Source organism: Mustela nigripes, chromosome 12 (genome assembly GCF_022355385.1).
Source record: "Mustela nigripes isolate SB6536 chromosome 12, MUSNIG.SB6536, whole genome shotgun sequence".
In the NCBI taxonomy this organism is placed as follows: Eukaryota; Metazoa; Chordata; class Mammalia; order Carnivora; family Mustelidae; genus Mustela; species Mustela nigripes.
In genome coordinates, this window is record NC_081568.1 from 97,616,160 (window position 1) to 97,642,312 (window position 26,153).

At 43.1% G+C, this 26,153-nt stretch overlaps 1 protein-coding gene across 1 annotated transcript in view; it reads left to right on the forward strand.

Moving 5' to 3' along the window:
* Positions 1-3,388: 3,388 nt before the first annotated feature.
* Positions 3,389-26,153, forward strand: part of MAP1B (microtubule associated protein 1B) — a 96,217-nt gene continuing 73,452 nt past the window's right edge. The window contains exons 1-2 of the mRNA XM_059418033.1: positions 3,389-4,064; positions 12,321-12,422. Coding sequence (XP_059274016.1) covers positions 3,881-4,064; positions 12,321-12,422 — 286 coding nt within the window. The 5' untranslated portion in view covers positions 3,389-3,880. The remainder of the gene's footprint in view (positions 4,065-12,320; positions 12,423-26,153) is intronic.

Here is a 26,153-nt window from a genome sequence, read left to right on the forward strand (position 1 = left end):
CCATATGCACAATGGAATATTATGCCTCCATCAGAAAGGATGAATACCCAACTTTGGTATCAACATGGATGGGACTGGAGGAGATTATGCTGAGTGAAATAAGTCAAGCAGAGAGAGTCAATTATCATATGGTTTCACTTACTTGTGGAGCATAAAAATTAACATGGATATTAGGAGAAGGAAAGGAAAAATGAATTGGGGAAATCAGAGGGAGAGATGAACCTTGAGAGACTGTGGACTCTGAAAACAAACTGAGGGTTTGGGAGGGGAGGGGCAGAGGGGCATGGGGGGTTAGGTGAGCCTGGTGGTGGGTAATGAGGAGGGCACATATTGCATGGAGCACTGGGTGTGATGCATAGACAATGAATCTTGGAACACTGAAAAAATAAAGTTAAAAAAATTAACAAGATAAAAGAAAATAAGTCAAAAGTAAATTTACCAAAAAAAAATGCTGTTTACTTAAAAGAGGTATATATATATATATATATATCCTATATATCCTGTATATACCCTATCCATATCAATATATATATCCTCTCTCTCTCTCTCTCTCTCTCTATATATATATATATAATATATTGCATTTTTAAAATAGAAGGCTAACCTGGCAAAAGAGTTAGAGAGGGAAGGGGGAGGAGAAAGGGAGGCTAAAGTTCTCTGAATACAAAGTGTTTTGTAGATTTGATTTTGGGACCAAATATTTTGCATAGTTATAAAGCAAAATTAAGTATAAAAAATTAATTCTTAAAAAACAAAAACAAAATGCAACAGATAAATCAAATTATGTAGAGAGTGGCATAATCATAAAAATGAATTAATTGAAGTAATATAAAACTGCAGCCCTTTGGGATCTATCTAATAACAAAGAAAACTGAAAAAAAAAAAAAGTCCAAAAGTGCTTTTAAGATTTTTATTGTTATTCTGAGAGTATAATGTAGGAATGACTTCAGAAACCAATTTCTAACCTGCACACTCCTATGTCTCATGATAGTAGGCTGGGTTACAGTGCTGATGGTAGAGAGAAGTGGGTGGACTGAAGAGATACTTAGATAAAACTGACCAGAATTCATGCTCAGTCGTCCATGGGACTAGGTGTCAGGGAAGAGTTTAAGAGGCCTTTGAGCTTTCCCGCTTGCATCATGGATTTTGGTTTGGAGCATGTTGAGTCTCAGGTCTCTTTGGGACATCCAGGTGACGTCAGGTGGCAGCACTCACCAAAGATGATCTGTTAATTTTCCCTTCTACCTCCTTAGCACATTTTTTTTTTTTTTTTAAATGGGGATGGGTGGGGACTACTTTTCTAGTCTCTAGTGTCACTTAACATTCTATTGTTTCACATATCTTGGTAGTCATGCCTTGATTCACAGATCAAGGTAGTCAACTTGATGTCACCTGCACATTTTGTAAGATTGCTTTTACTCCATTGTCCAACAAACTGGGATAAAACAGGTGTATTCATCAACCACACCATGAGTGCTTATTCCAATCACTGTATTAGGTACTTAGGTTCTCTATCGTTTAAAGTTACTCTCACATTTATAAAGATATTATTCTCTCCAGTATGAAGAGACCGAAGATCAAGTAGAGTAAGTCCCTTGCCCAAAGTTACAAAGCCATACAGTAGCAGTCAGCACCTCTGGTCTGTTTTCTGTCATTACGTCTCTTGTTTTTCAAAGTCTGGGTGCCGATTTAGGGGGCTCGTGGTCATGGCATTTAATTGTACCAACTCACATGGTAAGAAAGCTCCTGTGTTATTTTCATCCAACTTTCTGTTCTGACATGGAGAACAACTTGGTTAGGAGGTAGTGTGTCTTAACAGCGAACACTTGCTAATCTCTGTTTTCATCTAGAGAGCCTACTCCTGAGGGTCAGAGTCTTGAGCAAGTAACAGCATAGAGCAGGAGTTTAATTGCATTATCTTTTTTCACTATGTTTCTCTTAGGAATACCTTCTATTTTTAAGTGATATTAGTGTTTCCATTTGTACAGCAGTAAAGAATTTCACTAAAAATAAATCTGAGTAAAAGAAACAGAGCTAAAGAAAATTATTATGTAAATAAAAGTAATGGTGGTTCAGAGAAAAGGGAGGACGACAATCAGTACATGACATTAGGGTTCAAGGGCTGACCTCTGGAAAACAATGCTCCTTACCAAATCTCCTCTCCTAGTTACAAGCATTGCTGCTGGCCTTGCCTCTCTAACAGAAATTGAAGGTCTTTTCTTGACCAAGAAGTCATCTGTTACCATCTCACTTGGGAACTGTCACTATTCACTGGTCAATGTGGCTCACTAGTGAGCTTGCTGCAGACCTCAACTGCTGTGGGCCAGATGGTATCTTATTCCCCCCGATCAGACTGGCATGTAGGAAGGAATCATTGCCTTTAGCTGCCCACTGTGTCTCCCATGCCAGGATTTCAGGAAAGAGCTAAGAGCAAAGTGTGTATCACCCATAAATTATGGAAGTTAATAGGCAAGACAATGAACTAATTTGGAAATCTTAGCCTATGGCGGTGATTTTTTTTTTTTAACTAATATGCATTCTAGTATTAGAACTATATTGACTAGTCTAACTTCCATCCAGTCCTCTTCTTTAAGCTTCTAATCCTGCAGTCTTTTATGATAGTACCATGTTTGCACATTTTGTTCCTTCCTCACCATCACAACCCCTTCCTGGGCCAGAAGTTATATTTAGAAGATCTGTGAGAAATGGTGGTAAATGGGCTGCCTTTAATCATTTTTATGTGTTCTAAACACAAAGGCAATAAAAACTCCCAATGCTACGTATATTTTTAAAGATATTATTGTCACATGAAATAATTTTGCTTCTGTGTCCCCTAGGGAACTGAAAAGTACATTATAGTCACTGTAATCCTGCTGGGAGAGAGACAGTATCTTCTCTTTATTCTTTGTTATGCCTGATACTATCTATTCAGCATATTATTAAGAAATCTGTATCTAGAAAATGCATTTGTATTCCTCTTATTTCCCATGAGAACGGCAAAGCCAGTACTTTCTCTTTCTTTCTTTCTTTTTCTTTCTTTTAAACCACTGGGCCTTGCAGATTAGGATCCAAAGCCTGGACAATATTAGGATTAGGTTTTGCATTTTTAATGTATTAAGTGAAGGTGGAAAATATGCTTTCCTAAGTCCACAAGGTCAAAGAAAAGACAGGTTCCATCTTCCTGGGCGGGGTACCTCCTGCTCTACACCCGCTGTGCTAGCTATCTCAGCACCTGAGAATCTAGTTTCATCACAGACGGACACGAGGTAGAGGCCTGACTTGTGCACCTCGTACAAGGTAAATATCTCCACTGCAAAAATGGAAACCCATCCCGTGTTCCTGCACAAACCGGGTGAGTGTATGCAGCCGGTAGTGGGTGTGTGGGGAGTGTTAAACCCCTTCGTGGCTGCAGCGGGGGTGGAGGGTGGGGTGGGGGGCCCTTAGGGTCCTCCAGGCCCTTGACTCCCGGCCCTGCCCTGACCATTGTCCGCACACCTCTTCCCTCCAGCTTCCGGGCCGCGGGCGAGATGATTTGCTGCAGATGACATCAGCTCTGGGCCAACGGCTGGAAGAGCGGAGGCAGCCACCGCGTGAGGATGTGCCGGGTGGTCCTTTCCTCCTCCTCTTCCTCCTCCTCCCGGCTCCCAGCCTAGTCTCCATATAAAAGCGGCGCCGCCTCCCCGCCCTCTCTCACTCCCCGCTCCTCTCCGCCGCGCGCTCTAGGAGAGGGCGGAGGGGGAGGCGGCGCGCAGCGCCAGGAGGAGGGGGGACGCAAGGGGCGGAGCGGAGACAGCACCTTCGGAGATAATCCTTTCTCCTGCGGCAGAGGAGAGGAGCGGCGGGAGTGGGACACTTCGCCCAGGCATAGCGGGCCGGCAGGATGGCGACCGTGGTGGTGGAAGCCGCCGAGCCGGAGCCGTCCGGCAGCATCGCCAACCCGGCGGCGTCCACCTCGCCTAGCCTGTCGCATCGCTTCCTCGACAGCAAGTTCTACCTGCTGGTGGTCGTCGGCGAAATCGTGACCGAAGAGCACCTACGGCGCGCCATCGGCAACATCGAACTTGGTAAGAGGCCCTGCGTCCCCAGGGGACGCGCTCGAGGAGACCGGCAAACGCGACCCCACCCAGGGCGCGACGGCCACCCTCCTTCTCAGGCGCGCCCCGCACCCGCACCTCTCCCCGCCACCTCCCGCACTCAATCCGGAGTCTTTTGGGGGCTAATTTCGGAGAATAATGCTAATTATTAGATTTGAGACCCAGCGGGAGAGTGTCTCCTAACCTTGAGGGATCTAACATCAGCTGGGTCTGCAGATCCGGGCTGGCCACCGCCTCTCCCGCTAAATGAAATGCAGGTGTCAGAGAAGCGGAGGCCACAATAAAGCCCAAACCTCAGGGAGCAGAAGGGGCGGGGGAGCCTTGATGCAAACATTGCTTTTAGTCCTCTTCTGTCCCCCACAAAATGCTGGGACTCCCCTCTCTCCCTCGCCGGCAGACCCAAGGCTGAAGCACCATGTGCCAGGGCCCGCGTGGGAATCATCCTCACCCCAGCCACCGTAGCCCCCCGAGAAATGCCTTTTCTGGCTTAAAACCTCCCGATTTGTTCTTTCCTCGCAATGACTAGGCTAGTCCTGGGGCCACACCCGCTCCCCCCCCCCCCCCTCCACCCGGGACGCAGGGATGGAGAACCGCCTGCGCTTGTTTCCCAGACGGCGCCCGCCTCGCTACCGCCCCTGGGACCCTGGTTGCAGCTTTCAGAAAGGACAATGGGACCCCAAGTTGCGGGGTGGGGCTTCTTCTTTCAAAAGTCTCAGCCTCGATAGTGATGGCTTAGGGGGAAGGGGGGGGGGTTGGCGGGTAGGGCCAGCGCCTCGCCCGGTGCGCGCACTAGGAGCGCGCTCTGCAGAGGCCGAATAGCGGTTCGCCTGGAGCCCTGGGCGGGGCCGTGAGGGCCCGACGGGCGCAGCCTCAGGCGTGCGGACCGACCCGCCCCCCAGCCCCACCCGGGCTGCCGCAGTGCTCCCATCAGCTCGCCGCACCTGCCCCCCGCACTGCGGCGCCCCCATCGGGCGCGGTCGGCCGGGCGTGCGCTCTGCCGGGGCCTCGGGCATGGCGCTGCGTTTCCCCCACCTCTCCCTCGGGCCCGGCTTTGTTGCATTCGAAGCCCCCCGAGGGGGCAGCTCTGGTCTTTGCCTTTGCCTTCCCCCCTGGCGTCCCAGACCTCCCGTCGTCCCCTGACCTCAGTCGCCTGGTCCCTCCGCAGCCCCAGGCCGCGCTCTATTCTCTTGGGGTGGTGCTGAAGCGTTTCTGCCTGGAGACACCGGCTGGTGGGCGTGGTGCAGTCCGCACTGCGGTCTCTACGGCAGCCCGAGGCGGACAAAGGGCGTTCACGCAGCCCTCCTTCCCCGCTCCCGGCGTCCCTCCACTCGCAGAAAACACGAAAGGAAAACCTTATTTTCGATGAAAAAAATTAAAGCCTGCTTTCTGACTCCGCATTTGGAAACGGACACTTGTCCCCAGAACAAAAGGCTGCAGGGTGGGGACTGGAGTTGCAGACCTGGTTCTTTTGTTTAACTTTAAAGCACTGATTTTTCCTTACAGCATTAAAAAAAAAAAAAAAAAAAAAAAAGGCAGAATGGAGTCGTGTATTTTCACTGGAAAAACAGATTCAAGAATAAGAGATCTCAATAGTGAAATGCCTTACTTGAGCATCTGAAAAATGCTTCCTTTTCGAACTATAGGCCTTTGATGTGATCCCTCCTTAGTCTGTTTGCACGTTTTCCCCTTGGAAAATGTCACCCGTACTGACTTTGGGCGTGGCTGCTATCTGAATCAATGATTTCGGATTAAAAACAAATATTGTCAGCACCGTTGCCAGGGAATAATAATTCACTAGGAGGTGCTTTGCTCTCTATGAGATTTTCCGAACCACCTTATGTGGGTCCTGGAGAGGGACCACCAGCCCCATTTTAGAGATGGGGGCCCAGAGAGGCAGGAAGGATAAGGGGACCCGCTCAAGGTCACATCACTCCGAAGTGACAGATGTGCCGGCACTGCACCGGCACCGGTTTTCTGACTCCGTCATGATGTCAGAGCAGGGCAGGCAAACATCAGAGGAAGATCAAACGGCGGTTTTCAGAGCTCGGCTTTGTATAGACCTCCACTTGTGGGCAGCGCCAGTGCAGGGAGCTGGCTCAGCGCTCACCTTCCTGCCATAATTCCCTTCCTGCTTTGTTACTGTCCCGATCATCATCCTTTCAGTACCCCATTCCTGGGGTACCAATTCCTTCAGAGGAAAAAAATAGACGCATCCAGGTAGCGCTATGATGTGCCCTGCCTTTACACCTTTTCATACGATTAGCATGCAGGAATAAAGTTCAGATTGGTCTTTTTGACGTTAAAATTTAAAAAAAAAATTTATTGAAGTAATATAGAGAGAGGAAAAGGCACCACTCACAGATGAGTTCAGTGCATTTCCACCAAACGAACACAACTGTGTTACCCAGACCTAGGAACAGGGAGGGCTAGAATCCCAGAAGCCTCCTCCTGTTCCCTTTTCGATCACCATGCCTTCTTGATTTTTAATTCCCTAATTTGGTCAGGTTTTTGCACCAAACACCACAATTGCTGTATTGATCCCATTAACAATCAATCAAGCGAGTGAGCAGAGCCATTTCCTCACACCCAGGAACAGATGCTGCTTTTTCCCTGGAGATTGTTCTCCTGGGTCCTGGGGTCACAGATGCAGCTCAAGCTACCAGGGCCTTCCAGGACTAAGCGAAATTGCTCCCCTAGCTCTTCAGACAGGCTGAGATGACTTAGCAACAGGGCAGGGTGGCTCTGTTTCCCTGTGCCTGCAGGTCCCAGCTAGGCCTCCTCCAGAGGTCTTTCTGCTTCCCCTGCTATTGTTGCTGGTGCCTGTGGGCTGCGTCCTGTGCAGCGAGATGGAGATGCTCCAGGGGCGTTCAGCTCCCATTGAGTGATACAGGCTGGGAATTCGGTGCATCATTTGTTAGCTTTGCTTCCTATTTCCCTTCCCATGTTAATGGATGTTCTATGGATTTGGAGACCCTGGTGACTTGGAATTTTGCCATGATTACTGAAGGTTCTTTGGGAAGCCTCAGAAAGAAACCTGTAGGAAGACGGTGGTAATGCAGTATATCGACAGGCCTGAAACATCCCAGTGTGGATGTTCAGTGAAGCTTTTTGAAACCACAGAAGAGAGATGGTTCCTTATTTTCTCACTGTATTCAAAATGTGAATGTCGCTTCATATCTTCTCAAGTTGAAAGCAGTAGTCTTCCCTTGGACTGGTGTAGTCTTATTTTGTTAGTTATGCAGCACTTTATGCCAAACCAATGTCGTTCCCACCAAATGCCACTCCTTGGCACCTCTTTTGCCCTCTTCCTAATTAGCTCCCACCTTAAACTTAAGAGTCATTCCCATTTTCAGCAGAGCCTCCACTCCTCCAGTTTATTTTAGGACATCGACTGCGTATATCCTTGGCTCGCAGACTGAATTCTAGAGCCTTATGAAAGTTTTCATTGCTTTATTTTATTACTTTATAGGAAGTAAGACATAAAAAGAATACCAAGTGTCAGTTTGATGCTTTCAATTGCAGCTAAAGAGTGTAACTTTTTCTCTGGGTCACATTGGGAATCAGCAAGATTTGTTTATAAAAAGATAGATGTGTTTAACATGTACTGCCCCAGATTCTGAAGTATAAGTTTAGCTGATTACATTGTAACCTTCTGATTTTACTTTATTGATTGTCTTCAGTTTCAGGATGGCCAAGAGAATCAAGAACCCAGGGAAAGTTTTGGGTTTAGGTCTCATTTTATTTTAACAGGAACAAACCAGTACATGGCGGAGGTTCGAAGAAATGTTGGAGAGTGTTATATATATTATGTTCATCTTTATATTTTTCAAAGTCAAAAGGCAGATGGATTTCTGCTTGTACTGCTTAATTGGTATTATCTGGTAAGGGTTCTGTGATCCATGCTGAAAGCCAAGCCGGTCCCCAAATGTAAGGTCATTAAACCGATGATTCATCCTTAATTTCCTCTAAAGGCTTACTATTTAAATAACTTCTAACTTTTAGACCAGTAAAATTATAAATCACTTGTTTTGTTTGTTTCCAATGTGGGAAGCTATCAAAAGACCTTAATTATTTATCATCCATGCTTTGAAAGGATGGACTCTATGTAAGGCATTGCCTGCATTGCCCATAACTTATATGTTAGGAACATCAAGTTCTTGGCTTAGGAAAAAGAAAAAAGCCAATTGAAAGTTTGGTCGAAAGAAAAGATAGGAAAACTTCTTTGAGAAATAGATCTTGAATTTACCTCTTTTTTTGTTTTAATTCTGTTTCTTTAGTTTATGATTCTAATCTGCCTCCCAATCACTTTTTTTAAGCATAGTTTTACAGATCAAACTTACAGTTTATAGGTTAACCATTTAAGTACTAGCAAAAAATATAAAAAAGCCTATGGATCAGAAGGATCAATTAAAAAGTTCATAGGGGGGGGAAAAAAGTCAATTTTCAAAGGCCCAGTTAACTGTCAGGTGGAACCCATGTGCCATTCTGACATGTAATGAATGATCATTTTGTTGGTTTTTCCAGTTTTTTGTCTCTTTTAGGAATATAGGTTTTAGTCTTTAAATGGGAGGTGCTTTTAAAAAATCGTTGGTTTTATTAAATAATCCTGCAAAATGCTTGCATGATTGATAGGCTTGGTGAGATATAACCTGTATAAAGTAAGGGAAAGTGGCCCCTTATTGTTTACCCTGACTTGTCCTGTAATGGGCACACCCCATTCCCCCCTGGCACACACAACCTTTTCATTTTTCCCTTTTCCCTCTGTGAACTTCGTGTGCACTTTAGCCTCCCTTTTGTGCCTTGCTTTCTCTTGGATTCGGAGTACTGAGATAAAAAGATCTTTGTTATCTTCAGTTACCTTGGCTGAAGGACTGGGCTTCAGACAGTGGTGGTTTCACAGTGGGGCACCAGCCCCAGATTAGGTGGGAGAGTTCTCAAGGATGCCTAGACGTAGGTCAACTTCCCAGGGGTGACCGATGTCGTCTGGGCCTAGAAATTTAATCAAGGAGGTTGACCTTCCATTGGTGGAGTTGTTCTGTTCTGCCCCAATGTAGGTAAGCCACTAAGGGGCACAGTCTTCATGTAGTGCCGGAGAAGCAAAGGCTCAAGAGAGAGAATGTGGCCAGAGCCAAAGAAGATATTTTTCTGTCCTATAAGATTTAGAGACCCCACTGTTGGCTTCCTCTGAGGCACAGAGGGAAGATACATAAATCTACTAAATGCAATAGGAGCCTTCAGTGAGAAATAGTATTTCTCTTTACTAGTATCCTAGTATCATCCATAGAAGGCACAAAGTATATTATTTTTAAAATTGGTATAGAAAGTGGCATCATTCCAAAATTTTCCTTTCCAACTAAAATAACCAGTAAGTTCTTTGTAACCTTTATTTTATAAGTGGTACTGTGTAGTATGCATTGTTAAGACATAATTTGGCTGGAAATTAGTCCCTTGAAAAGAGAACCCTAAATTTTTGTTTCATTGGCAGTAGAAAATCTGTGAAATATTATTTTTATTGTCCTTTTACTAGTGTAATGAAAAATTAATCTCTAGATGGATTTTTCTGTTTTGTGCTTTTCCCCCTGCTAAATTACAAAGCCTCCAACTAGGAGGTTATGAAATATAAAGCAAACATTTAATTGCATGTGTCATGACAAGTTAATTGAAGCCAAGGGGAAAATGGCAAACAACAATGTAAGAGCAAGTCCACCTATAACCCTAGATGAAGTCATTCAAATGATGGAGCAATTTGGACATAACATAGAACAAAGGCAGAAAAATCGTATGAATTTAATTTAAATACATATGTCTCATTATTGACTTAGTGACCCAAATTGACGAGCCAGGAGACAATAGTGGAGCTCAGACCTGGCACCCAGAGAACCCAGTTAACAATTACTAATTAAGCAGCTCAGAAAGGAGCCTGACGGTTTTTCACACTAGCCCGGTATATAGTGTATATGTTGAAGTAAAATATTCTAATGAATTCAGACCTCTCAACCTGTCAAGCTTCCTGTGAAACAAAAAGAACCCATTTATCATTTCTGCACTAAAAAGATCTGCAAAATCTCACTGTGCCTTTCTTGTTAAAATTTAAATAATCCATTAGCGTGAATGCAAGCTGAGGCTCTTGATGTTTCCAGGGAGACCCATAAAATTCCCCTGTATAATTTAGCCTCTCTTTAGGAATGTTAACTTCCACACCTGAAGTCTTCCCATGGGTCGTGTGATCAATTTCTGCTTCTGTTTGAAAATATTCCTCATAGTCAAAAGGTGTTTGGTATAGAATCCAAACATAGTCTAGATGTGCAGTCAACTGAGTTTCCAGAATCTTTGCGTTGTACATTTATACATATACAAGACCCACATATGCATACACACACACACATACACATATACACATACCTTATTTCTATACAAGACACAACATGCATACACACACACATACACACACTCCTTGTTTCTATACAAGACACAATATGCACACACACCCCCTTCTTTCTATACAAGACACACATATGCATACACACACACACACACACCTTCTTTCTATACAAGACACAATATGCATACACACACACACCTTGTTTCTATACAAGACACACATATGCATACACACACACACACACACACACACACCCTTACCTTGTTTCTTCACAAGGTAAGAAGACTAAACAAGATATAAATGTGGGTAAATACAGACAGACATTAAGGATTTATGGGTGTGTTTAAATAATGCACTGCCATTTAGCCTCCCAAGTCTGTTTGAATGACTAATGACCAGAAAAAATGATTAAATGACCCGGTGTTTATTTAGAGGTAGTTTGTCTGCTGTATTTTACCAAGAGGATCAAGCCCCTGCTCTTAGCAGGTATGCAATAAATGACCGTTGTTTGTGGAAATGTGTTCTTGGCAATTGACAATGGTCTCTGTAAGGGTACAATCATGGATAAAATGTAATGGCTCTAGCATGAGCTACCTATTTGGGAAAGTATAAAGATACATTAAAAAAAAACACAACAAACCAAACCAAACATGTTCCAGAGTTTTGTGGTTTCCTGGTTGTCCCTGGCTTGCTCCCCAGTTCTGCCTTCTTCCATGCCCTCTGGGTTCCCTCTGGCCATCTCCTTAAGAAGGACAGGGGGAGGAGGAGGTAAGGGAGGTAGGGTATCTTAGTTCCTTCGACCCCAGCTTCCAGCCTAGTGAATGGAAGGAAGCCAGAACTGGTGTGGGAAGAGACAGTTCACAGCCCCAGCTCTGGAGAATTTCTTTAAAGTATAAAATGTTGCCACATTTTTTTGCCTCTGGAGAAGAAAACTGAGTCCAACTAACAATTGTGAATGAAAGAACTTCTTGCCAAGCTAGTCAGGTAAAATAAATGCAGGGGAGGACAGAGAGGGCAAGTCTTCCAGGTTGAGATGCAGTCTTCTTCTTTTTTGTTTTTAAAGATTTTATTTATTTATTTGACAGACGGAGATCACAAGTAGGCAGAGAGGCAGGCAGAGAGAGAGGGGGAAGCAGGCTCCCTGCTGAGCAGAGAGCCTGATGCAGGGCTTGATCCCAGGACCCTGGGATCGCCACCTGAGCTGAAGGCAGAGGCTTAACCCACTGGGCCACCCATGTGCCTCGAGATACAGTCTTCTCATCAAAGATCATACAGATTTTGGATTAATATTTAGGATTTGAAAAACCCAGGTCAAAAATGGGACGGGTCAAGAAAAGAAACCATACATGTGCACAGAATGCATACGCACACCGCAAACACTGCCATTTTGAAAACAAAGGGCTGGATTTGAACGCCAGCTTCCTACGCTTACTCTCCATTTCCTTGCCATCTATGACTGGGCCCTGGGAAGGCTAGAGATGATCTGGAGGCCTCCTCACTCCTATGGAACTTAACCACCCTCCTGTCCTTTCTATTGCCTCCCTGGAGTAAAGGCTGTCATTTTCCTAATAACTGTTTTCTTTACTCTCCCAGAAAAGCTACATTTACATTTTATGAGGGGCAGAAGTTCAGTCCGTACTGCTAGTTATCTCTCTCTTGTGGCCTGGTAGGGAGACCTCCCCAACCCTCCCATTTTGTGGGCATCTACTGCTAGCCACCAGGCTCTTCAGAAAGAAGTTTCCACATCCTCCCCTAAAGCCTGAGAAATGTCACAGTGATGTTTTCCAAGCCACTCTGAAATGACTAACTGGAACTCTGTCAATTCTCTTCCGCTCCCTCCTTAGGAATCCGATCATGGGACACAAACCTGATTGAATGCAACCTGGACCAAGAACTGAAACTTTTTGTGTCTCGACACTCTGCAAGATTCTCCCCTGAAGTTCCAGGTGAGGCTCTGGTTTGGTGTTAGTCACCCTAGACTTTGAAAGGCCCGGGGAATAGGCCCGGGGTCAGCTTGGCCTGGGGTATCAAAAAAGACTTTCCTCTTATCGCTAAATGTTTCTCTGTATTTGTTATTATCAACTAGGTTAGCAAGAAGCAACATTTTAAGAAAGTCGATTCCAAGTTATCACTGTGTGGGGTATTTATTTTATGGTTTCTTAGTGAAAAGTTTTAAAGTTCTGGGGTACATTTTTTTTTTTTTTCGTATCTTACTATACGGTCTGACTTCAAGGTTTTGCAGACTATTTACATATTAATTTTATTCAAATAAAGCTATGAATATAAATAGGATGGCCTTTCACCCCAAGAATGCTACAGCCTCCTTCCCTCCTTAGAAAAAGGAAACCTCTCCGTTTCAAAATGAAATACAGCTCATCATTTCATCATTGCATTGTCACCCACTTTTCTTGGTGTGGGTAAAAGTCGGAAATTCCAAACTGCTGTTAAAATAGCCTTTTTTTCAGAGATGGAAAAGAATACTGCAGAGTCAAGGTAAGGACTCAAACACTGGTTATATGTGGAAATGTTACCAGTAGCCTGCCATCTCAGTAGGGATGTACGCTGACCTCTGCCTCTAGGCCTGGGGCTGTGGTGAGACTAGCTAGCCCACCTTATCTCCCTCTTGTGAGCAGTGACCCGTAGTTCTCCCTCTTGGTCACCTTTGAAGATTATGATCAGAGGTGCTGGTGCAGAAAGTCTCCCAACCTGTGTTTCTCAAAATCTCTCCCATTGATCCATCACAGACAACTGTATTGCATTTTATTTCTTGGATACCACTTAAATTTTCATGTAGAGTAGAGAGATTTTTGTCTACATGATTCTGTTGTATGATTCTAATTTTATTGGCATTGGTATAAAACCAAGATGGGGTTCCGCCTATTTCTGATTGATTACATCATATTCCATTAGCCTTATACATACCGGGATTTGAAACCACTTCTCCAATGTCAAGGCTTTGTGAATCACACTTGGCTGCAGCGATCTGCCCATGAGACCGTCGCAGATCTTCTCTTCGAGTTCGATATTAGAGTGCAATCCCATACATTTCCGTTGTCCAAGTGAATGTTACTTTCAAGCATGGAACTGAGTAAATGTGCTCAGAAAAATGTAGCAGGGAGCTGGTTCGTTCAAAGTTAACTCGCTGCAATGCCACGCGAAAAATCAGCTTTTAAGTAACTTTGCTTTGGGGGAAAAAAAAGAGAGAGAGAGAATGATCCAGAGACTATCAGATAGCACATGACTGGCTGAAGTAAAGGTACAGTAAACAATTGCTTCGGGCGCTATCATGTTGTGTTTTTATGTCTTGCACATCTCTATAACTTTTAAAAACATCCACAAAAATAAAAACAAAAAAGGTACCCTTTTCCAACAAGTATGTTTCAAAATGTAAAAGGCAAGTTTTCATCCTTTCTCTGTGGATTGTTCTGGCTTTCTTACTAAGAATGTTTGTAAAGCTACTTTTTTTTTTTTTTTGGATAAACAAATCATGTGGTTCCCATTACGTTCATTCATCCTTGGACTGACTTGGTGGAATGACAGCAGTATATGGCAAAATGAAAGGCTGCAAGAACTGATGGAGAATTTACCATGTTTGGACCAAAGGCCCTAAGATTACTCTTGTGGACTAGGAAAGGCAGGTCCTCCAAACCATCACTTTGGCCCAGGGTCCCTTGTTTGTCCTCCTTTTCCTACTCTTTCCTGTTATCTACTAGCTGGATAGCAGTGCTGTGCTAGAGGCTATGTCTAGAGGTGGGCCTCTGGACATGACATCTGTCCTCCCATTCTTGCTGACTCTGAGAAGGGTGGGTGTGAGGACCTTCCCTTTTAAAAAATTTTTTTAAAATTTTATTTATTTATTTGACAGTCAGAGATCACAAGTAGGCAGAGGCAGGCAGAGAGAAAGAGGGAAGCAGATTTCCTGCTGATTGGAGAGCCTGATGAGGGGCTTGATCCCAGGACCCTGAGATCATGACCTGAGCCGTAGGCAGAGGCTTAACTCACTGAGCCACCCAGGCGCCCCTAGGACCTTCCCTTTTAAGCCTAAGTGTGCACTGTGCAAAGTTGGGCCTCCCCATGAGGACTGAACATCTAGAACAGAGCCACTGGAGTATTGCCCCTGTGTGGGGAGTATTCAGAGTGACATGCAGGTTTCTAACCAAGACTATAATTGACGAGGGAAGCACATGTCAGATTCCGTTTCAGGTAAGTAAGTGTGTTTTGGAGGAAAGGGACGTCCTGTTGGTGGACATGGGTGCAGAATGGGGGTGAGTGGACATGGCAGGCTCACTGGATTAGACCCAAAGAAACCTTTAGCTTTTCCTGAACAAACAGGCCTAAGTTTCAGGGGAAATTTGAAGTCTGTTTTTAAGTGGATCCAAGTCTGATGGGTCCAAGTGGGTCCAAGTCTAAGTGAGTCTCCTCCCCACTCCCTGAAATTTTGGAGGACTCATGTCTGTACCTCAGGCCCCCTAACGGGAGTCAGCTGAACCTCTACGTTTAGAGTTTCAAGATTCTAGGTGAGGGTGAAGGATGGATTCATTAAACACATTCAATCAATCAGTTAGGAAATAATTATATAGCACCCACATTGTGTGTGGGGGAGGGTGGGCGAACACACAGTGATGGACAAATCCCACATAGTCACTGTCTGCTTGGGAGATGGTGGTGGTGGGAGCATCCGGCACTCACATGTGGACTGGCAGACACCCCCTTGCTCGGCATCCTGTCCAAACAGTTTGTGTTTGGTTGGGTTTTTTAGGCCAGTGAGTTACAATCAAATATTCATGGTCTTCCCTGACACAGAGATTAGGAGCTAGGGTTGCTTGCTCTTTCTTCCTTCTTTCTTTCCTTTCTTTCTTTTCTTTGTTTTTTTTAAAGGTTTATTTATTTGACAGAGAGCACAAGTAAGGGGAGTGCCAGGCAGAGGGAGAGGGAGAAGCAGGCTCCCCACAGAGCAGGGAGCCCGATGTGGGGCTCAACCCAGGACCCCAGCATCATGACCTGAGCTGAAGGCAGCTGCTTAACTGACTGAGCCATCCAGGCGGCCCTAGGGTTGCTGCTCTTTTATCTGTTTTTCGCTCATGTTATTATTCCTTTGTTGCTGTTTGGAAGCATTGGAGATCACATATCGAGCACTGGCGGTAGCCTCCAAGGTGGCCGACAGATAATGCAGGTGGCTCTAGCTCTTATGTTGTCTGATACTAGTTTACCTCTTGTACTCATTTTTAAATATGATTTTGAGATTCAATTGGCCTCTTTCTTTTTTTTAAGATTTTATTTATTATTTGACAGAGAGAGACAGAGCAAAAGAGGGAACACAATCAGGGGGAGTGGGAGAAGGAGAAGCAGGCTTCCCGCTGAGCAGGGAGCCTGATGCGGGGCTCCATCCCACGACCCTGGGATCATGAACTGAGCTGAAGGCAAACATGTAATGGCTGAGCCACCCAGGCGCCCCCAGTTGGCCTCTTTCTTCAGGATTGCAGGTCTCCTGCAAGCCGACTCTGGAAGATTTATTCAGCTTGAACAAAATTATCCTTGGAGCAGGAATCTGGGATAGGAGTGCTTTCTCTATCTGAGGTGGGGGTTGGATCATATGAATGGTGAGGCGGTGGTTAACCCAGGATTCCCCAGAATGGAGTCCTGGGATCGCTACACCTCCCAACTCCGGCATACTATTAGTTTGGAACTCATCAATCATCCAGGCCATCTTTTACTCTCTGGAACCTGTTGCAGCATCATCTTGCCTATAGATCACTCAACAAATACCTGCTTTGTGCCCAGGGCTGGTCTGCTGCTTTGCCCTGTTGTAAAACCCTTCTTGGCCATGTGTAAGCTGGGGTCTAGCAAGACTAGTTTCTTGAGAGAAAAGGTTAGGTACTCCATCATGAATCCTCTCCAGTCTTTTACTCGAGGAATGTCCAATAATAGAGTCTTTTCAAAATAGAGCCATCATCTTGTTTCTTCACATTTATGAATTCAAAAGTCTTTATATATTACAGAATGTGTTTTCCACCTTAATCTCGTTGGCTGAGAATCACTTTGTAAGTCTCGCCTCAAGAGTAGAACTAGGCTTACCATGCCGTATAGCATTTATTGAATTCTCTATTCCTAATTTTCTTTTCTTCCTAAGGTAACTTTAGATCTATATATATATAGATCTATATATATAACTTTAGATCTAGTAGAGAAGGATATCTCCTAGGGTTTCTAAGAAGTACCCTAGGATTATCTGTGTTAGGCATCATTTCAAAACAATAAACAAGTACTAATCAATCCCAGAGCAAGGGACAGCAGAGTGAAAATTAATTTCAGTTTTCTTTTTTCCATCATTTGCCACTTCTCTCTGCCTATTAAAATAATTTTACAAATTTGATAACCCAAATCCTCCCCACCAACATAGCATGATGATTAAGCGTGGATATTCTGGAGCTAAGCTACCAAAGTTTTGATCCTAGCTGACATTTATTTGCTGTAAGATCTTGGGTAAGTTACTTAATCATTCTATGCCTCAGTTTTAGTGTTTTTAAAATAGAGACAGTCATTCCTACCTCACAGAAACTTCATGAGGGTCAAATGAGTTAATGGGCATGTAAAGATCTTGAAACAGTGCTTTGTCACATAGTAAAAAAAAGTAAATATAAGTTAGTGTTCAAAGTGCCCATTTTGTTGAAAATGGATTTGAGTTGAGTGTTTGCTGATTATTATTATCTGTGGGAAATACTGGCTTTAGGTATTGGCTGGCTTCCTTTTTGTAACAATATTAAAATTTGTTTTCTAAATTATATAAATTTATGTATTTATAAATTTTATTTATATTTATATAAATTTAATTAATATATTTATATATTTATAAAATTTATTTATAAAATTTATAAATTATGTATTTATAAATATAAATTTGATTATAAAATTTTTATAATCGAAGATATTTTCAGAGAAACAATTGCCCCAGTATTATCAGAAAATAGGTAGCTGAGGGCAGCAACATTGTATAACTGAGTTTAGGAAGGTCCTTTGAGGGTGAGAGCAAAAAGGAGACAATGTGTTAAGATGCCGACATAGCAGAACCTTTGCACAGGGTTGGAGACCATTTGTAAAATGGTCCTGTGGTGCCCTCGCCAAGATGGCTGATGTCAGGGAGCGTGCTGGAGTGCTTTCTCGCTATGGTAATCCATGGCTGGGTAACTTTTTTCCCTCCATTCAAGTATTTGGTTCTCTCTCCATTCAACAAGTGGCCATAGACCTTGCCAATTTTAAGAAGCTGAGATTTCTGGTGGTTTGTTTTCTTAGTCAACGGAATCAATAGTAAGACTTGGTATGTTTACATTTTGTCAATAGTTTTATAATTTAGGATCTATCACACTCTCAAAGAATTTCGTAAAATGTGACTGGTTTTGTAGTGTGTCTGTCGGTGATTCTGCTTAAAAACCCATGCCCTTTCTCTGGAAGGTACACAAACCACAGCTGAGGTTCCTTAGATTTGTGTGGCGTGACTGCTAAAAATATCAGGCCTCTCGATTGGTTTTTGACAGAGCATTAAAACCAAGCCTTTTGAATTTAAGTCATGCGAATCCTCTACTCCCTTTGACATTAATGAGGCAAGGTTTTATAATATTTGCCAGTAGAATGATAAGAAAATGCTGAAGTGCTCTTAGAAGAGGCCTAAGAATATTTTTAGTTGCCTTCTCTGTCAGTCTAGACTTGTATGTTTAGTCTGTCGTACAGAATTATAGCTTAATTGTATGTGCCTAGAATGCGTCAACTGCTCTATGACAGTGAGTAATGAATGTGTTTTCAGCCCCATTCCCAACCTTCAAACAATAAAGCACACAAATACACGTTTAGTTGTATTCAGGAGGTTGACTTAACCCTCAGGGAACCTGTGATTTCAGACGGAAAGCAAATACTTCATCTTCCGTGTCTCTCTCTCTCTCTCTCTCTCTCACTCACGTGGCACATGCATAGATACAGATGCTCACCCACAGGCCCACAGGGTTCATCTTCTCTCACTGCACCATCCTCTAAGGTTATGGGAGGAACCCTGTTAGGAGAAGAAAACCACAAACTCAGAGTCTTATTTTGTGGAGCAACCAGACCTGTGTTTAACATCCACTGAAGTCAATGTGTGCGCCTGGGAAGGGAACTCCCATTTTCATGCAAACCAGTGGCCTTTCTCTCACTTGCCCCCTGCCCTCAGCCTTCACACCGGGTTGTGGTTGGCTGGTGGAGAACTGGCAGGCCCTCCTGCCCCTGCTCCCGCTCCACTGCTCCCATTCACACTGGTGCAGCCTGAGTGTGGAGCTCGGAATGGCCTGGTCACCCCCACCTGCATTTAGCTGAAACAGTGGAAGGGCCGAGCTTTGTGTGGTGAAGAACTGGAGTTTTGTAGTGTGTGCAACACAAGGCATCCCTCCTGCAAGGTTTATATTTTGCTCACACACTAGGGTGATTTTTTTCCTGGTGTAGGTGTGGCCAATGGAGAGGAATACCATGGCGTTTCATTGCTGTGTTCCTGTGTCTTCACTCCTCAGGGCTGTTAATAACGGCTCCCTCAGACCACCCTGGAAATACCTATTCATCTCACTTTTTTTTTTTTTGCCTAGAGTAAAAAGAATGTTTTACTCTGCTGGCTGTAATGGTTCTGAGGTGGTTCCTAATGGGTCCTGTGAAACCACTCAGCATAGATACACCCCGGCAGGAAGGTTGGAGCAAAGTGGCTCCCCGGGCCCAGTAGCCATTTTGGGGAATGTCAATAACCCTGCCATTCAATCCAGCTAAGTGGATTTCAGAACAGCTGTTAACATCACCAACCAAGGACGGCCTCTCCTGCTGAACGTTAGCACTTTTGTCTTCACTTCCAGAGAGCAGAGAAAGCCCACGTTATTTTTTGTTTGTTTGTTTTTTGTTTGTTTGTTTTTTTTGTCCGTAGAGATTTATTGTTGTTATTTTGTTTGTTTTTCTATTTTTAAAATTTTTTTAGTTTTATTATTTTTTATTTTTTAAAGCACAGCATCCGTAAACCATCCAGCAAGTCCAGCAAGTCCCCTTGCATGCTGGAAATGAGGGTAAAAGAAGAGGAATAAAGCGTGAACTAACAGATTGCTTTAAATAAATGGCAAGGAGTATTTTTTAGTGCTTATTATGAGGCAGGGAATTGTCCAGGGATGTAGGGAAGAGTGAGGTATTCCATTGTGGACAGTATATTTGGGGAAAATGTATCTTTCACGGCTTTAAAAAAACACTAACAGAGTGTTTTCCTAATTTACAAAGTGCATGTGTGAGACAGACAGCGAGAGAGCGAGGGAAGGAGAAAGAAGCAGATTTACTCAAATCCTTACAGAAGACAAGGGGTGAGACTGGAGATCATAACAAGCATTGCATTTGGATTGTTCAACAGCAGTGTTAGTCATAATGACAAAGGTTACCCAGGTACCAGCACTGCCCGCCCCCAGCCACAACCCAGGGCTAATTAAATACTACCTAGGCAACCATCAAGTATCCTCAAACATCATACTCCCAGGCTTACGCCTTTTGTTTTCTCTCTGTGGTCTAAGGGTAATTTCTGTTGCATGTGAAGTCAGATTTCCTTGGTCCTAGAGAAATGTGAGAAAGTGAGAAGCGCCCCTGGGGAGCACAATTAAAAATGGCCCAGAGGCACTGCAGAAATTAACATGAACACAAGACAAAAATCATGGTCTTTTTATAACGTATCCCGATGTGTGTTAAAGACCTGCTTACAGTGAGGACCGCTGAGAGGTCGGCTTATGGAATATGCGCCAAGAGACTACGCAGGATTTAAACATAAAATTACCTAATTAAAAATAAACACTGCAAGCCTAGGGCAGGTGATGTTCTACTCTCTGCAGTTGTACTGCACCCCATTTTAAAGACTCCCACTGAGGTTGCCTGTGGGGTTAATTTCCTGCGGGGCTCAGATGAAATATGAACTACCCAAAGACTACCCAAAGTTCTCTAAACCTGTCCTTTACCAGCCCTTTCTTAATCGAACAGGTTGGCATTGGAGACTGTCAGTAGATGAGCCACAGTTGAGCATTTTGGACCCAATTCTCGGATTCTTTGTTTGCATCTCCCATGGAGAATCTAGGGAAGGAACTGCTGCTCCCCAGAGGGACCCCCTTTTCTAGTGTACCTAACCCCAAGCACACGGCTCCACATACATGGTGCTTGTTGGTTCGTGAAATGGCAGTCAATGGAAATGGCACATCTGGGGTGGTTAACTTGAGGGCAGTGAAGCTGAAGATGGAATGAATTCTGTAGCCGGAGCCAACAACATTCTAAGCGTCTCAGCCATTGGGAGCATTGTGTTTGGCCTTCTAGACTCTCCTGGGGTTTGATGTTTATAAAAGACCAGGGAGACTTGTGCAAATTGCTTGCTGGAGTGCCTCCCTTTTTTAATGTTTGTGACCAAGCATGAGGGAAGGGAAGGAAGCGGGGAGGGATTCCTTATCATAAACTGATCTATTGGAGAGAAGATGACCTTTTCATAGTATACGGTATGTCTTTTTAGAAGGTGCCTTATTCTGAGCCAATCTGTCATTACATATCTATGTAAGTAGTTCTGCAGCAAAACACTGAGTTCCCGACTCTGGAGGCTATCAGAAGATGTGTAAGTAATCCTGGCCTGAGAGTTATTTACAACTGAATGTGGAAATAAGATAACTAACAGAAGTGAGTGTAGAGTATGTGCTAAATGGGGATTTGGGGAGAGGATCCCTCTGTAAATTCCGTTTGTTCAGGCTATTTTAAAAGGGACACATGCATAAAAATATGAACCAAAATTGTACTAACCTGTGCACATTGAGACCTAAGGTACTGGTGACCTCCTTGTGACCAGGAATTTTGGATCCAAACTGAATTAACTTTTCCCTAGTGTGGAGCTACATGTTAAGTTAAGCCCTTTAATTTTTTGTTGTTGTTGTTTTTGTTATTTATTTATTCACTTTTTATTAACGTATAATGTATTTTATTTGTTTCAGAGGTACAGGTCTGTGAATCATCAGTCTTACACTATTTACAGTCCTCATCATAGCACATACCCTCCCCAATGTCCATCACCCAGCCACCCTATTCCTCCCACCCATCCTCCAGCAACCTTCAGTTTGTTTCCTGAGATTAAGTCTCTTCTGGTTTTTCTCCCTCTCTGGTTTTGTGTTGTTTCATTTTTCCCTCCCTTCCCCTATGATCCTCTGTCTTGTTTCTCAAATTCCTCATATCAGAGAGATCATATGATAATTGTCTTTCTCTGATTGACTTTTTTTGCTTAGCATAATACCCTCTAATTCCATCCATGTTGTTGCAAATAGCAAGATTTTGCTTTTTGATGGCTGCATAGTATTCCATTGTGTGTGTGTATTATATATTTTATATATATACATAATATATATATTATATATATACACCATCTTCTTTATCCATTCATCTGTTAATGGACAGCTAGGCTCTTTGCATCATTTGGCTATTGTGGACATTGCTGCTATAAACATTGGGGTGCAGGTGCATCTGTATCTTTGGGATAAATACCCAGTAGTGCAATTGCTGGGTCATAGGGTAGCTCTATTTTCAACTTTTTGAGGAACCTCCATACTGTTTTCCAGAATAAGCCCTTTAGTTTAATTATGAAAAGACTGCCTTACCTTTTAAGGATTCACCCCCTCTGAAAGCACGTGAGAAAAAAGCTGCTGAGCTCAAAGCTTGTTTTTTCTGAGCACTGAAAAATTGTCCATTGGTAGACTTGGAAGATACTTGGGAGAGATCATGAAAGGGAAAGATTTTATGAAAATAAATCTGCAGTAAATGATCAGTGCCCTGAGGCTAAAATGGGCCCTTCGGAGATGGAAAGCACCTGACTCAGTTGTTCCCATATCCAGAGAAGCAGTGAGGGGATGTCGGTTGTAAGCTGCTTCCCAGGCCTCTCCCCTGTACAGAGCGTCCTCGAAGCCTGACCTCATGTTGCGGCTGTGGGGCGCCTGAGATTATTGGGGCCCATGTAGTCCCCTGAAAAGTCGTTAGATGAAGGTATCTGGAAAAGACTAGATGAGCATATCTGGAACTTTGCTCTGCCAGCCAATGGGTTTGTAAAACAATAGATGGTCAGTGGAGAAGTTCATGGTGAAGTAAGTCTGGGAACTATGGCACATGAGGTCTTATTTTTGGACAGTATGTAAATAAACTTGTTTAATTTCGTATAACCATATGTTTCCTTATGCTATTTGACTAGTCACTTTGACCATCACTTTCCCAGGGATCTAGATTTCTATAGAACCCAGTTTGGGAGAGGATGAACTGAGTGATCTCGGAGTCCCTTCCAGTTTTTTATATTCCGTGTTTCCTTGAATTTTTCCTAAATTGCCTCAACACTGACATGTAGAGGAGAATTTGTCCTCTTCCCAGTTTAGCTTAAAATGGTTTTTAATCCAGCTTTTAAAATATCTAGTTTAGAAAATCTGTGTATCCCATCTGCTAGGATTAATTTTAGGGGGACATACACAGCTTTGTGACACTTAGGTTGATTTCCCAGTGGGAATTCTTGGCCCTTGGCTTTTCCCATCTGTCTTTACCTTGCAGACAAACCAAACAAGACAAAACTTAAATTGTTTTTGCACAATGCCAAACACCTGCATGGAAAGTATTTCAAAAGTCTAATTCATGAGTGTTTGTTTTTTTTAATTTTTTTTTTAAGATTGTATTTATTTATTTGTCAGAGAGAGAGAGAGAGAGAGAGAGAGAGCAAGCACAGGCAGACAGAGTGGCAGGAGGAGACAGAGAAGTAGGCTCCCTGCCGAGCAAGGAGCCCGATGTGGGACTCGATCCCAGGACGCTGGAATCATGACCTGAGCTGAAGGCAGCCGCTTAACCACCTGAGCCACCCAGGTGTCCCAAATTCACGAGTGTTTTAGCTGCATAATGCCAAACAGGAAATAGCTACATATTTTTTCCATTAAAATTAGAATTTCCATATTAAGCCTTGGATTAGCTACTTATTCACAGATCATTGGAAAGAGGCTGAAGATTGAACCTCATGAGTTCATCTGTTGGTAGAGTGTGTTAAAAGTGTCAGGGACGTCATTTGTTACAGACAATTGAGAATGGCCTGCATTTTAATAAGCATGATCAGCTATGCACATCTTGTCATGCAAACCACCAATTAGCACAATGTAATCTAACAAGTCAGTGCATGTAGATATGAATGCCCATGGGAAGTGAAGCTCAAACCAAGTCATTACTGACAGTGTACAACTTGCATGCAGGTAATCATTATCAGAAAGCCATGATTATGCAGAAGGAAAAGTGATTTTTATGGTAATGCATCATATGATTGACTGTTGGTATCTAGTACCTTTAAGGTAATGTTTTCAGTTTGTCTTCTATCTAATATGGTCATGTTGGCGAAGAAAGTTGAATTCACTCACTAGAACCTACTAATATTTTTACAGCAACCCTTACAGAGTGTTCTAAAACTTGAATGAGTTAAAATATGTAGAACAACATTCATGATACTCTCTTTATAAATGAGAAGAATGGTGGTTTGCTTCATCAAATAATCTTGTTAAGAGAGGGTTGCCAAGAATTCCTTGTGTGATTATTATTTTTTTAAAAGTGTTGGAATCCAGAATCCAGTAATATAGTCCTTTCTGTTCTAGGAACACCTCAAATTTACTTAGAATGTACTTAGAATTTCTAAACCATATTTATATGAGAGCCCAAGATGTGCTTAAACTAGAGATCAGTTACTCATTTTTCCTGCAAAATAAGTGGTAGTTTCAGAGGTAGCTTTTTAAAAAAAGTCATTGCACTCATTGGGCAGATATTGGCCTTGTATGGAAGCACAGCCAAGAGAGATCCGCTCTCTTCCCTTCCATGGAACCAACTGTAGAATGATCTAACTGAGCCTTTCTTGGAGGATTCAGGAAGAAAGTCCTCTGGGTCTCAGGTCCTCATTGTGACTGCTAGTGGTGACTACACTGCCCAAGTGGGGACTTTGTTCTTTAGAAGTGAGTTCTTATTACTGAAACATTAATGAGCAAACCATTTATACTGAGTTGGCCAGAGGGTCATATCCATATAGGTATGACTTCATTTCTATAGAGAACACCAGATACCCTTGACCGTCACACTGGTTTAGAAAAAGAGTCATTGGTTCTAGATATCGTAAAAGGACCTCGAACTGCTATAGAGAAACAGACCGCGGCAATTCTCTAGGTAGCTTTAAGAAGAATCTCAGTTTGCAATGTATGCATTTGCCTGCTGCGTTTACATTGTCTTGTTTTATGCACAACCGCTGTCCCCCACTTCTAAGTCCCAACCATTTTGCCTTCCTACTGCCTGTATTTCTTATATGTGTAAACTTATTTTTTTATTTATTTTTAATTTCATTTATTTATTTATTTATTTATTTATTAAAGATTTTATGTATTTATTTGACAGAGAGAAATCACAAGTAGATGGAGAGGCAGGCAGAGAGAGAGAGGGAAGCAGGTGAGCAGAGAGCCCGATGCGGGACTCAATCCCAGGACCCTGAGATCATGACCTGAGCCGAAGGCAGTGGTTTAACCCACTGAGCCACCCAGGCGCCCCTAAACTTATTTTTTTAAAGAGATCATTGTCTTCTCCATTGTACCCTCTCCCTCCTGATGAGCAATAAACACAAAAACCCAACCAAGTGGTGAGAGAAATGAGAAGTGAGATGATGATGATGATGATTTTTCAAAGATTTTATTTATTTATTTGACAGAGAGAGACACAGTGAGAGAGGGAACACAAGCAGGGAGAGTGGGAGAGAGAGAAGCAGCTTTCCAGCTGAACAGGGAGCCGGATGCAGGGCTCGATCCCAGGACTCTGGGATCATGACCTGAGCCAAAGGCAGGTGCCCAACAGACTGAGCCACCCAGGCACCCCCTGAAGTGAGATTATTTTTAAAGGCTTATTGCCTGCACTTTCAGATTGTCCAGAATAGCTGTAGATCCTAGGAATAGACAGGTCGTGTGGCTAGAGTTGTGTGGATATTTGCATCTGCATATGTAATTAGGTGTGTGTGTGAATGCTTTTGCTTTTATATTATTTCAAAAACATCATTTCCTTTTAAAGAAGACTTAGCTCATCCAAGTCAGTATCTGTTAATGAAAAAGGGACATTTCACATGGGTTCACCTCCTGTCCTTCCCTTGCCTTCTCTTCTGGATCACTCATGCCTCCTCCCCTGTTTCTCTTCCCCTCTTCTTCCCCTTTTTCTTAGTTTTTGCTCTGCACTCTCCAATTACAGCCTTCTTTGCTACAAATAATGGCGGTTTGGGTTATTATAAAACATCGAGGGAGATAGTTGTCTGCTTTTTAAAAGGAGCATTGCATTATCTATTAGTTACATGTATTATTATTCTGTGCCTTATTTTTGTTTTATTATTTTATACATAGAACAGAGACTCTTTGGAGCCTTTGAAATAACATTCCAGCATATAAATATACAGGAAATAATTTGGCAAATTGACTCATTCCGAGGTTATTTAGAACTACGATTCCATCATCAGATAGAAATTTCTGTTGCTGGAATCCTTTAGCCAGAAAATTGATTTTCTATGCTTGGTAAGCAGACTCATCAAAATATGACATTACTTATCTGCCTATTTCAACCGCCCCTCCGAGCCTCCTTTCCCCGTCCCCACC